Genomic DNA, 14,204 nt, shown 5'->3' on the forward strand with positions numbered 1-14,204 from the left:
TACAGGTGTAGCTGAATAATCTGCTTACACACTGGCTTACTTTCAGCATGTTAAAGACAGATCAAGTCAAACAATTCCTTCTATCCCCAGTATTTTTGCCTGATCATTTTCAATGAATAAATTAATCTTCAGAGCAGATGGATGGAAAAATTCCAAAGAATGACCCAAGGTCACACACAGACAAAAGATTAAACAGTAATTCAATAAAATCCTCGCAATGCATCAGCATTTGATTCAATTACTTAACAAAAGTTTGTAACTGTTGAAATACCATATGATGACACAAGTTGGTTACCTTTCACTTCCTTTCCAGATTAAGGACTCAGATCCAAAACATTGTACCCTTTACTTCCTATGAGTGCTGCATGAACTTCTAAGTTTCTTTAGTACTTTTGTGTATTGCATTTGACCCCATCACTGCAGATTTTCTTGTTTACAGACATACCATATCCTCTTCCTCCATCTTTGAGTAAGAAACCACTGTGTGTTTCAATTACATTTGAGGGGGGGGGGGGGTTAGAAAATCAAGGAATGTGGACCAAAGTGTTCACCTACATAAGGCTATAAAGATGAATAATCAAATCCTGCTTTTGAAAAAAAATAACACTGGTATCATTCATAGCACTGCCAATCTACCCACAATTCCAACAACCTGCACATTCATAGCACTGCCAATCTACCCACAATTCCAACAACCTGCACATTCACAACACTGCCAATCTACCCACAATTCCAACAACCTGCACATTCACAACACTGCCAATCTACCCACAATTCCAACAGCCTGCACATTCACAGCACTGCCAATCTACCCACAATTCCAACAGCCTGCACATTCATAGCACTGCCAATCTACCCACAATTCCAACAACCTGCACATTCACAGCACTGCCAATCTACCCACAATTCCAACAACCTGCACATTCATAGCACTGCCAATCTACCCACAATTCCAGCAACCTTCACATTCATAGCACTGCCAATCTACCCACAATTCCAACAACCTGCATATTCACAACACTGCCAATCTACCCACAATTCCAACAACCTGCATATTCACAACACTGCCAATCTACCCACAATTCCAACAACCTGCACATCACAGCACTGCCAATCTACCCACAATTCCAACAACCTGCACATTCATAGCACTGCCAATCTACCCACAATTCCAACAACCTGCACATCACAGCACTGCCAATCTACCCACAATTCCAACAACCTGCACATTACAGCACTGCCAATCTACCCACAATTCCAACAACCTGCACATTCATAGCACTGCCAATCTACCCACAATTCCAACAACCTGCACATCACAGCACTGCCAATCTACCCACAATTCCAACAACCTGCACATTGCTCTGATAAAACTGTTTTCCTTTTCTCATCAAATTACAAAAGGGAAGGGCTATAACAACGGTATTTATAGTCATTAAAATTTCAAACAAACTAGAAGCGGGTAAGCTTTTCTTGCAATAGATACAAGGGTAGAAGGTACATGAGTATTCATTTTATCCTTAACTTAACAAGGAAAAAAAATTAATTCTGATCAGTTGCAATAGTTAAACACTGAAGTGGATCAGCCCCATGAAAGTTTAACCAGAGAAATTACAGCTACAGTGGATGAAGCAGTAAATTTACAACCTACACTTCTCTTTAATTAGAACATTTGTGAAGATTTATTACTCTTAAGGAATCCTATTCTTTAGTCACGAGAAATAAAAATCAATCAGCAACCTGATTTTTCTGTGGTTAGGTACACATAGATAGTCAAAGATGAACTAGAGGAATTAGAGGACCAGGAGACATTTGTGCAAAATGAGAAAAATTCAGCAAATGGAATCTGCCCAGGCTGGACTGTTGTTAAAGGACATAAAAATTTGACCCAGTGGATACAACTGATCCATATTGCATCTAATGAAAATTACTGAATACCATATTTTTATGCATATAAAACTTACCATTACAGATTTTACAAACCAGGTAACCCACTGCTTGTTATATACGCGTGGGCACTATTCAAGAATATTTTTACATGTTAAAACAATGCACACAATTTATAGTGGGTGTGGAAAAAGTTGCAATGGCAATTCATAGCAAGTGTGGGAAAACTAATAGCGGCAATGAAAGAACATCTACAATTTATAGCAAGCATGGGAAAAGTAATTATGGCAATGAAAGAACGTACACAATTTATATCGAGCATGGGAACTAGGTACATAAAAAAAGAGCAAAATTCAAAATTTTGATATTGGGAATATCTCTTTGGCCAGAATATACAGGATGTTCTGAGAAACAGGATATTTTGCACCTTATCAAAGTTAATTGCCCAGACCCATCCTCTGAGGAGATTAACAAGATTTCTTTTAAAGTAAGGATTTTTTAATTATGAAAGAATTAAAATCCTGCTCAACTCTGAAGCCAGTCTTCGATCTATTTAATTGTTAATGTGTTACAGGAGGATATCATCTATATAATGGAAGATTGACACCTCTGGGGGAAGTTGAATTGGTGTAAATTGTGGAAGATTAACTGCAGCAGATAGTGTTTTGTCTCCTGTTTCAAGTAAATGCAAATTGTTTGAGAGTCAGAATGTCGAATACAACACCCACACAGTATATGCATATGCGCGCTATACGAAAATATTTTCACTCAATTGATGATTTCCTGCATTATAGGTGTGTCCACATTATATTTGTGTACACGTTATATGAATGAAAATACAGTATATTTGTTGATTAAAACATTACACACGCAGCATACCATTCTGCACTGTGGCAACCTCAAAAAGGCAAATTCTATTACAAAACTGCATGGCCACATATTAGGTAGATAGTGAGAAACCTTTCCTCCCAGTTGAGGAAAGTGCACAGTTTTCATGTGAGAGAAGGAGATTTCAAGGAGAGTTGAAGAGGTTGTTCCCACCAAGAGGATGGTTGAAATCAAGAATGCATTCCCTGTAATGCTAGTGGATGAAATGCTCCTCAACTTACGACGGGGTTACTTACCTTCAGGCAAACCCTTTGTAAGTCAGAAAGAAATGGAAAGTCAAAAAGAATACCTCACCTATCCTTCTTTGATTAAATTTTGAATACCTTTATACCATACAGAAAAAAAATAATGTACACAGCTGAAAACTGGGCATGAAGAATGTTTGAAGTATTGAACTAAAATTAATTGCTGAATGGTGAGGATGCTAAAGCGTGATTTCAACACAGATTGCGAGCGTGGTTGAGTCAGCATCGTATGTTACACGATACTCTCTCGTGATGCTGACATCATGCAGCAAGTGCAAGAACAGATCGGAATTTGAAAATGAAAGTACACCTTCATTCGTAACTTTGAAAAACTAAGTCAGACCATCGCAAGTAGGCGAACGTCCTTCATATTTAAGAATTATTTAGATGAACATTTGACATGCATTGGGATAAAAGACTGAAGCTAAGCAATGTAAAAACAGATTAGCGTACATAGATATGGACACAGTGAACTGGGAAAACCTGGTTCAAATGCTGAATGACAATACTGAATAAACTTTTGAGCTTCTAGTTAACAAAACCAAAGGTAAAACATGAACCACAAACTTTCAGCAAAATGTGAGGGCAAATGCCCAATATCAAATCGGGTTTCAGCGAAGCCACGTCTGCTCTTTCACAAAATTAATGCCATTTACTCTGTTGTCGCAATAAAATTACACCAAAGAATTAAAAACACCAGTGCACACTTCAGTGGACGAGGCAAACCTTTCACTCTTAGATCATCTTTGTTTAGTGAACGGCTGGGGGTAGGAGTATATTTGTTTAACACAGCATGAAAAACTGTTTCAGTAAATTCCATCCCCTGGAAGATGAAGCCTTCGCAACTTTATTTTTCAGATACACTGCAGCTAACTGATTATTTAATAATTGTAGCAACAACAGTACATTGACAATGGGCAATATTTACACACGCCTCAAGTTTTATCTCTCCCACTACCAAAAAAACACTGACTTCACATTTTCTGGATGGAGCCCATGACCAGAATAGTGCCCGGAAGCACAGCACTGCTCTTCTGTGAAATTAACAGGTCAATCATGGCAGTAAATTTAATGCAACCGAGGAAATTTACAGCTGGAACAAACAAGTATTGTTTATGTGTCTGCATGTGCACTGAGGTGGGACAAAGGCACACTTGCACTCGACAGGATACAACTATATTCTGCAATAGACTGCAGAGCAGTAAATACAATCTAACTGATATGGCCAGCACTTTTCCTTTTGTTTTCAGAACAGAATGCAGCAGGCAAGCAATATTCATTTCCAGCAGCATGGTCAAGCAAACAATTCTACTCCTGCAATTGCCTTGGTGGTCTACAGCAATTCTGCTGAAAATGTTGAATTGGTTAACGAAACCTCCCACATTAGAAACAATCCTCTGTGCAGAATGTACTGCAGAATTCAAAATCATTCTTGTCAAAGTGCACTACTGTAACAATATTAATATTTGGGGAGAATTTTAAGATTGAGAGTAGATCACATACATTCACACATTTTGAAACCAATCTTATTTGAAAGACTGAAGAACTCACATTGCAAGATCTCTGGAGAATGTAAGCAACTTTCGCAAGTAGGTGTTCATTGGACTGACATAAAATGCTTGACCACTGTCTTGCTGAAGTTATGCTGTCTATCAGTACCCTTTCTGCAAAGTGCTCACAGAAAGCTCAATTCTGGATTGTTTACCTCAGATAACAACTTGAGAAGAAGAAAGAACTCCTGTTGTTTGCTGGAGAAGGTTGTGGTGGGGGGGGGGTGGTTTGCAAGAAATGAGTCGCAGGCTCTCTTTGGAGTTTCAGTTGGAAAAGAGAGAGAGTTGAGTTAACAGCTCAGTCAGTGTGTGGGACACTGACAAGGAACTGAAAAGTGCAATCCAGGGAAAACTGTTTGAAACTGATGAAAGCAAATTCAAGAGCAGTCGATGGCTGGAAGTGCTATCTGTCTGATGTTTCCCTTGAAATAGAGGAAGGAATGGAACTCCCTGGTAGTTTTAAGAACGAGGTTACCATCTGGAAGATTTGATGGGGCAAGTTTCATCAGCGAGACCCTGAGGCAACTAGTGGTGGTACCTCAGTTGTGGAAATCCTGGAGCAAAAAAACCCTACATGAACCTTCCTGAGCGGTAAACATTTACCTTTCAAGCACCAAGCCTGGTGAACTTTATACATGTTAAATTCTGCGCACAATATGGTGATTGCGTACAACCAGAGAATTTGGAAGAAGTGAGATTGAACTGTGAACCAAAAAACTTTTTTTGAATTTCTTTGGCTTGGCTATGAGGACGAAAATTTATGGAGGGGTATGTCCACGTCTGCTGCAGGCTCGTTGGTGACTGACAAGTCCAATGTGGGACAGGCAGGCATGGTTGTAGCGGTTGCAAAGGAAAATTGGTTGGTTGGGGTTGGGTGTTGGGTTTTTCCTCCTTTGTCTTTTGTCAGTGAGGTGGGCTCTGCGGTCTTCTTCAAAGGAGGTTGCTGCCCGCCGAACTGTGAGGCACCAAGATGCACGGTTGGAGGCGATATCAGCCCACTGGCGGTGGTCAATGTGGCAGGCACCAAGAGATTTCTTTAGGCAGTCCTTGTACCTCTTCTTTGGTGCACCTCTGTCTCGGTGGCCAGTGGAGAGCTCGCCATAGAACACAATCTTGGAAAGGTGATGGTCCTCCATTCTGGAGACGTGACCCACCCAGCGCAGTTGGGTCTTCAGCAGCGTGGATCCGATGCTTGCGGACTCTGCCAGCTCGAGTACTTCGATGTTGGTGATGAAGTCATTGCAATGAATGTTGAGGATGGAGCGAGACAGCGCTGATGGAAGCGTTCTAGGAGCCGTAGGTGATGCCGGTAGAGGACCCATGATTCGGAGCCGAACAGGAGCATGGGTATGACAACGGCTCTGTACATGCTGATCTTTGTATGTTTCTTCAGGTGGTTGTTTTTCCAGACTCTTTTGCGTAGTCTTCCAAAGGCGCTATTTGCCTTGGCGAGTCTGTTGTCTAGCTCTTTGTCGATCCTTGCATCAGATGAAATGGTGCAGCCGAGGTAGGTAAACTGGTTGACCGTTTTGAGTTCAGTATGCCCGATGGAGATGTGGGTGGGGGGCTGGTGGTCAAGGTGGGGAGCTGGCTGATGGAGGACCTCCGTTTTCTTCAGGCTGACTTCCAGGCCAAACATTTTGGCAGTTTCTGCAAAACAGGACGTCATGCGCTGGATAGCTGGCTCTGAATGGGCCAAAGAACTTTTCTTGAATTTACATACACATTAAATACACGTACACTTAGAATTAGAAGGGGATAATTTGGGTTAGTTAGTACAGAGTATAAGAATAGAGTTAACCATAACCATATATAACTATATAACCACTTACAGCACAGAACAGGCCAGTTCGGCCCTACTAGTCCATGCCGTTGAAAATCCCCACCCTCCTAGTCCCACTGACCAGCACCCGGTCCATACCCCTCTAGTCCCCTCCTATCCATGTAACGATCCAGTCTTTCCTTAAATGTAACCAATGATCCCGCCTCGACCACGTCTGCCGGAAGCTCATTCCACATCCCCACCACCCTCTGCGTAAAGAAATTTCCCCTCATGTTCCCCTTATAATTTTCCCCCTTCAATCTTAAACCATGTCCTCTAGTTTGAATCTCCCCCTTTCTTAATTGAAAAAGCCTATCCACATTTACTCTGTCTGTCCATTTTAAAATCTTAAACACCTCCTATCAAGTCCCCTCTCAATCTTCTACGCTCCAGAGAAAAAAGCCCTAGTCTGCACAACCTTTCCCTGTAACTCAGAGCCTGAAATCCTGTCAACATTCTTGTGAACCTTCTCTGCACTCTCTAAGTTTAAGTTAAAGTTTGATTCTATTTTCATATTTGAAGTTGATTAAAAATAACACTAACAAAAAAAAACACTCCTTCCCCACTGTCTCATGAAAACTAACTCAGAAAATCTTAGTCTTAATTCAAGGAACTATGAAAAATTACAAATGTCATCTTCAGAAAGATGATTTTATTGTCACTTACATTGTACAATGTACATATGTACCAGAAATCTTACTTGCTGCAACCAAACAGATATATCATTTTTTTAAAATTATAGATTAAATTAAAAAGAAACAATAGATTCAAAATATTCACAGTGGCTTTACAATAGAGTAGAAAGGCCTTTTTGAGGTGTCGGAGCAGTCAGTGCATGATTAGCGTAACAAGGGGAGGTTCAAGAGTCTGACAGACATTTCATTTAAAGAAACTGTTCTTCACTTCAGGCCTCAATACCTTCTTCATGAAGATAGCAGCAAGAAGAGTTTATGACCAGGATGATGGGGATCCTTCATCTTTTCCAGTGAAGGACCTGGCAATGTTTGCTGCCTTCTGCATTTATCACAAAGCCAGGCCACAATGCAACTAGAGCACCTGTTGAAGTTTGTCGAGTATTCCACAACATGCCTGATCTCCGACTTCTTATTCAATACATAAATATGCTGAGTTTCTCCAGCACATTTGTATATGATACTCAACTCCAGCTTTTGCAGGCTTTCTTCTTTAACACCTCAGATATATTGGAAAGTTGAAGCATTGGTGTGCCTTCTTCCGGCTCCAGAAGAGTCTTCTGATTTAATGGACTTCAGGAGCTCAAAGCTAATAAACCTCTCTATCTCTGTCCAATCAAAGCAGACAGATGCACAATCCTTTGTCCTCTCCTTCCTAAAATTGATGACGTTGAGAACAAAATTGTTCCAACCCAGTTCTCGATCTCCACCTGCATTCTAACTCATCATTTTCAGTTATTCAGCCAACAAGTGTCATCAATGAATTTATTGATTGCCTTGGAGCAAAATTAGCTGCACAGTCATGAATAGAGCAAGGATAAGACGCAGCCTTGAGGTGCCCGAGTTTGAGGGGTGACATGGCCGATCAGCACCGATTGGGGTCTGTCGATGAGAACTCCTGATCTGAACACCGTAGATATGGTCTTCAACAGTTTGCAGATATACCTGAACAGTCTTAGTAGGAACACACTCATCCATGCATTAGGAACTACTGTGGCATATTCATTCTGATCCGCCACCCAGGCCATCGACTCCAGTCAGTCATGAAGCCGCTTTTCTGCCTCCTCAGACCAGCTCTTTACAATTTTCACAACCAACTTCATGCACTTCAGCTTCTGTCTGTATGAGGAAGGAGAAGTACAGGCCACTGGTCCAACATGTAATGGAGCAGTAGGCCTCCTAAATGGCAGTATAGCAGTGGCTGGAGAGCATTCACTTCCCTGGTACTGCCAGGGATGTGCTGGTGGTTGTAGTTTGGGACAGCATTTTTACTTCTCAAAGCAGTAAAATAAAATACTGAAGACTCTTGAGATCTTTAGCTCATTACTGAGCTTTGTGTCACTGATATTTGGCTTCAATTGATTTATTGCACCAAAGAAACGTTCCTCATAACAGATCACGCACACTCAGAGCTGCACCAGAGTTCATGTTCATGTGTTATTGCAGGCTTTCATGCTTTCATCGTCAAACATGCTGTCACTACAAAACGAGAGGAAACTGTTCAATCTTCACCACGTACACTCCAGAAGTAAGCTCATTGAGCCACAGAATACAATACAGACAGGAGCTTCCTTTGAAGGCTGAGCTGCAATTCACAAGTGACTCATTTATCAAAGTTGGGCTCAACAGAATCACAATGTCCTTCACCAATTGCCCCCATCTGCACACCACCATCTTCTGACAAAGAATCGACCTCAGTGAAGGCTGACCAACGCCTTTAAGATACCTGTACACTGGCCAACTGAGCAAAATCTGTGAAATTCTTCACCACAGACAGCTATGGAGGCCAACTCATGGGTAGATATAAAGCACATTTAAAGATAGGTTCTTGATTAGTAAGGGTCCCAAAGGTTATGGGTAGAAAGCAAGAGAATGGAATTGAGAAAATACATTGGGCAAGATCCAAATGGCAGAGAAGACTATGAACCAAATGGCCTAATTTTGCTCAAAATCTCATGGAAAAGACTCAAATCCTCAAACCCACCAGAAAACTCAAGGCCCCTGTCAAATGCTGCTGAGACTTCAGTATTTACAGCAGTTTCTGCAAAATCCTCCAAGAACACAGAAGGAAATGTGCACCAACTTCAGAATCCTCTGGGGGCCAAACCTTCAGCCCTAAATTGGCCCTGTGGGACAAGCTCTGTCATTTGCCCACCCAGCATCAAGCACTCTATTACAAGCTTCGAAATGGAATGAGATTACCAGCTAAGGAGAAAGATTTGGAGACATTCTTGAAGAAAAAGCCAGTCTGGCCCATGACTGATTGTAGAGGCGGGGCATTCTAGATACTACTGAGGAATTTAATCCATACATCAGTAACACCCAGAAGCCATGATCACCTTGTCATCTGTCTATCCAGCAGATAGCTCCTCCCCCACCTATGGAGTCTACAGGTCCCAAACTGGCCTGTCACCTCATATCCAGAAACGGAAACCAATCACCCTCGACCCCAGGATGATTGGACAAACCAAGATCATGTCTGTCATACACACCAGACAATTCTGGGAGTGACTACTGAGTGCCTCTACTTCCTCAGGAGTTCATAGAGGTTTGGCACGACACCAGAGGTGTGGGGAAAAGTGTGCATCATGGTCTGGTATGGGGATGCCAATACCCGAGCATGAAGCCCTCCAAAAGGTAGTGGACACAGCCCAGGAAATCACTCGCAAAACCCTCCTCGTTTTTGAGGACATCTACAGGGATGCTCTACCGTTGGGAGAGCAGCAGCAATCATCAAGGATCCACACCACCCAGCACGTGCTCTGTTCTCACTGCTGCCATTAGGAAAGAGGTATCTGTGCCACAAGATTTGCACCACCAAGTTCAGAACAGCTGCAATCCCTCCACTATCAGACTCAATCAATGACTCATTTAAGGGCTCTCCGTATTGCACAGTTTGTTTACATTTGTTATCTGGTTACAGTTCTTTATTTGTTTACATGTATATGGTGTGTAGTTTGTTTTCCCCCACTATGAATAAGTGGTATTTCCACCTCGCCTGCAGAAAAAGGAATCTCAGGGTTGTATGTGATGTCATGTACGTCCTCTGACAATAAATCTGAAAAGTATATTCAAATTAATTTGACCTTCAGAAACATTCATTTTATCTACAAAATATTTTGTCTAATCTAATATCACAAATCTAGATTAGCCTGAGGCAGTGATGAACCAAACACAAAAAATAAAACAGGAATGATTTTTTTTTTTTTAAAAACCCTCCCCACCCTTCGAATTTCAAATAGATGGCCTGCAAGCTGAGCCCTCGGCCTCTGTGGTTCGAGATCTACTGAAGTAATTCATTGTAATGTGCTCTAAAAAGACTGGCAAGAGATTGGTTTTGGGCAGGAGGGAGAAAGACTGAATACATGGATGTTATTCCAGAATTTCCTACACAACAGCATCCCCCAGTGGAAGATATTGGAATCACAACCACTTTACATCAAAAATACAGTTGCCATCAAATGTGTGGGAGATTCAGTTAGCATTTATACAGGGGCAGCACAGTTAGCTTAGCAGATAGCACCGCGCTATTACAGTGCCAGCGACGCGGGTTTGAATCCCCTGCTGTAAGCTTATTCGTCCACTCCATGTCTGCTTGGGTTTCCTCCTATCCTCCAAAATGTACAGGGTTGTAAGTTAATTTGGGTATAATTGAGCTGCATGGGTTTAAATGTTCAAAATCAGCTTCTGTAAATTAAATTTAAAAATGTAAAAAATATTGTGAAGTACACAAGCTGGTTGATTCAGACAGTAAGATCCTCACCCAATGCTTTCGCCTCACTTGCACTTCCCAGTAAAGCCTACATCCCTTTGACTCCTCTCGCCCTTCATCTTCCCCAACATCAGCTGATTGGTCAACTGTTAGCCTTGAAGATCAAATGTGATCTTCTTCAGATGTTCAATAGCTGCAATGGCATGCTGAGTTTATCAACAATATCAACCTTATTGAGAAGCCACAGCCAGCATTTTGCTTGTGTTTTCCAGCAGGAAGCTTGTTGGAGGCGAGTCCAATAGCATGGTGAGAAAAGTTGAGAAGCTGGGAAGGTGGGGGAGCGTGGAAGGTGATGCCAGAGCCTACCAGTTGGCAAGACCAAGGCTTGAATGCTAACATATATCTGACGGGCTCATTTTTGCAGACAGCCAAATTTTTAGAAGGATGCTCCTCTCAAAGAGCCTTTTTCTTGAAGTCAACGTGCAGTGGAAAGAAATATCCTTTGTTCTTGTCGATGGGCAAAGGTGAGGGTGGGGGTGAATTGCACAGCGGCCAGCAGATGGAGTTTCTGACCTGGAGCCCAGTTCCATCCTGAAATCTTGACCTCTCTGTGACTGCACAGGTTTCCTCCCACATGCCAAACATGTTATGGTTTATTAAATACCACTGTAAATTACTTCTTATAATATGTTCTTGGCAAAATGAATCCAATGGGATGGTTATGGGGGAGAGAGAATAAGGGCAAGTGGGAAATAAGGAGGAGATAGAAGAGGATCTGGTGATGATTTTCTGCATGGCTGAGAGACCAACTCTGTAGTTACTGCACTAGACTTTGTCTTCTTTCTTGAAACTCATTATAATTATGGCATTTTGGTATCTGGTGGCATGATCCTTATTTCCAGTGAGAGAGGTGAAGTTGTGAACCTTAATTGAGATACTGGTTTCCTGTCGGCAGTGGTCAGTGCGGAATGTCCTGCACACAGAGACGAGGACTTCATGGACATGGTGAGATGGTCCCCTGAGGAGACTGGACAGGTCATATGGAAGAATGGCTCATTGTTAGTGCTCATGATAAAGCACCAGGGTATGGCCTGGCTGACAATGAGGAGTCTTTTCGGTCAGATCCTTAACCGTAACATCAACCGCAACGCACGTTGTTCCAGAGATGACTGCAGAGTGGAGATGGTCGCCCACCTCTTTGCAGAATGTAGATTGGCTAAGTGTGTGCAGAAAGATGCAAGGATCCTTGTCACAGTTCAACCCCAGGAGCAGCAAGATAGAGGACTCTCTGATTTATGAGCTGCTCCCAGGGACACACACAGAGTCAGAAATGCAGAACTGCTAGATGATTATCAACTCAGTGAAAGACGCACTCTGGCCTTTCAGCATAGAGGTGTCAGTGAGGGATGGGAGATTCCAGGCTACAGGAGTACATGCTGAGGCTTGGTGCAGCCAGTGTGGGGGCACTGTGGGCAAAGACAAGAGTACTTTCGTTACCGGGCACTGAGGGGCTTAGACCAAGGAGAAGTCCCTCAAACAACAAAGGTGGGAGTAATGACAAGGTGACAGAGTGGTGGCAATGGTTTAATTAGAAAGGAATATAATAATTTACAGTGATGGAATATATGGATACAAAACCAAAGGTGGGAAGAGAGTTCAAACCTTTTTCCTTTTGTAAATAATTCATTGTGAATAAAGTCAGTTTTTGGTAAAAACAAATATCGAGGAAACTTTCTACAGGGTCAAATCAAATCCTTTGTGGCTGATACAAAGCAGGAAGCACAGGCTTCGCAGAAACTGATGTAATACTTTGAAGCAGCCAATGGAATGGTCAACACTGATGAACTGTGCAGACCCCAACATGTGGCAACATGCTAATAGCCTCCGATATGTAAAAGAACAATCTTTTTAAAAAAAAATTTGCCAGTAGTGGCATGGCGGTGAAAGAAACACTTATCAAATTCAACTTGTTTATGCAACTTGCAAACTCACCAAGATTTGGGTTCTCCAAAGTGTAAATAATTGATGCTGTAGAGATCCATATCTTCAGTGTGCCAGGCAAATGTAGTTTTCCACATCCCAAAATACAGGTAGGGAGTATTCACACCTTCGATCACAATTCCACACTCCTGTTCAACCATATCCAGCAGAGTGTTCAGATTTCCGATATTCCACTCTTCAACATTCTATAACAAACCATGGCAGTGAAAAGGTAACAATGAAGGACATCAGATCGCTTTCATTATTCACATTATTGTGTAAATTGGAATTTATATAGCAGAATGTAGAAACATTCACATATATAAACTTGTCTACCTAATACTTGGGTATTGCAGTCTACGCACCCATTAATGTCACACAAAAGCATCATTAACATATAAAAAAAACTAGTTATAGAAATAATTAAAATGCCATTCATACATTTTAAAACAAAAAAATTTATGACTACTTATTTCAGAGAAAGTGCAGCTGAAATATTGTCATCGGGGTAGATGTTTATTGTGCCCACATCTCTTAAGGGTTACTGAAGAAATAATTAAAACCGTCCTGAAGGTACAGCATGAATTAATTACATCCATCTTAACACCATACCATCTGTAAGAGAAACACAAGGAAATCCAAATCTATATCAGGTCAACTGAAACAACACTGCGTGCAATTGTGGTTGCCCCATTTCAGGAAGGATGTGGAGCCGTTAGTAAGGGTACACAAGAGATTTAGCAGATGTTGTCTGGATTAGAGGGCATCAACAATGGGAAAGAGATTAGACGAGGGGTGGGAAATCTTTTAATTTTGACATTCAACATGATAACAGGCCATCTCGGACCATGAGTCTATGTTGCCCACTAATCTACACCCCCTGTAGGTACTCATGGATCGAAATGGCCTGTTATCCTGATGTATGTCTAAAGTAAAAGGTTGACCACCCCTGGGTTAGACACACTCTGCTTGCTCTTTCTGGAGTGCAGGAGGCTAAGGGGAAGCCTGACAGAAGTTTATAAAATCATGAAAGGCATTGATTAGGTGGACAGTCAGAATCTCATCCACAGGGGAAAAAAGCATCACACTGGAGGACATGGGTTTAAGATGGAGGTGGGGGGGGGAGGGGAGTTTAAGGGAGATTTGTGGGAAATATTTTTTTTTTAAACGCGCACACACACGGTGGGACGTGCCTGCAATGAGCTGCTGGGAGTAGGGTGGAAGCAATACTGTTGCAGCATTTAAGAGGCTTCCAGGAAGCCTCATGAATGTGGGGAGGTTGGAGGGAGATCCATCAAGTACAACCAACAAAGTTTTAGTTTGATTTGGACATTATTTTTAGCACAGACTGATGGGCTGAAGGGCCTGTTCTAATGCTGTACTGTTCTATATAAACAAGATTTCCCACAGTAATGCCCCTCAATTTTA

The 14,204-nt window shown here is 41.8% G+C and overlaps 1 protein-coding gene across 6 annotated transcripts in view; it reads right to left on the reverse strand.

The window, feature by feature from the left end:
* The window catches only part of LOC138759023 (lysine-specific demethylase 4B-like), a 445,720-nt gene that overhangs the window by 370,373 nt on the left and 61,143 nt on the right, over window positions 1-14,204 (reverse strand). For all 6 annotated transcript variants that reach the window (XR_011354593.1, XR_011354594.1, XR_011354595.1 and 3 more), the window contains exon 5: window positions 12,789-12,982. Coding sequence is in view for 3 of the 6 variants with exons in the window: in XM_069928806.1 (XP_069784907.1) it covers window positions 12,789-12,982 (194 nt within the window). In the remaining 3 variants the exon portion in view is untranslated. The remainder of the gene's footprint in view (window positions 1-12,788; window positions 12,983-14,204) is intronic.

This window comes from Narcine bancroftii, chromosome 3 (genome assembly GCF_036971445.1).
Source record: "Narcine bancroftii isolate sNarBan1 chromosome 3, sNarBan1.hap1, whole genome shotgun sequence".
NCBI classification, from domain to species: Eukaryota; Metazoa; Chordata; class Chondrichthyes; order Torpediniformes; family Narcinidae; genus Narcine; species Narcine bancroftii.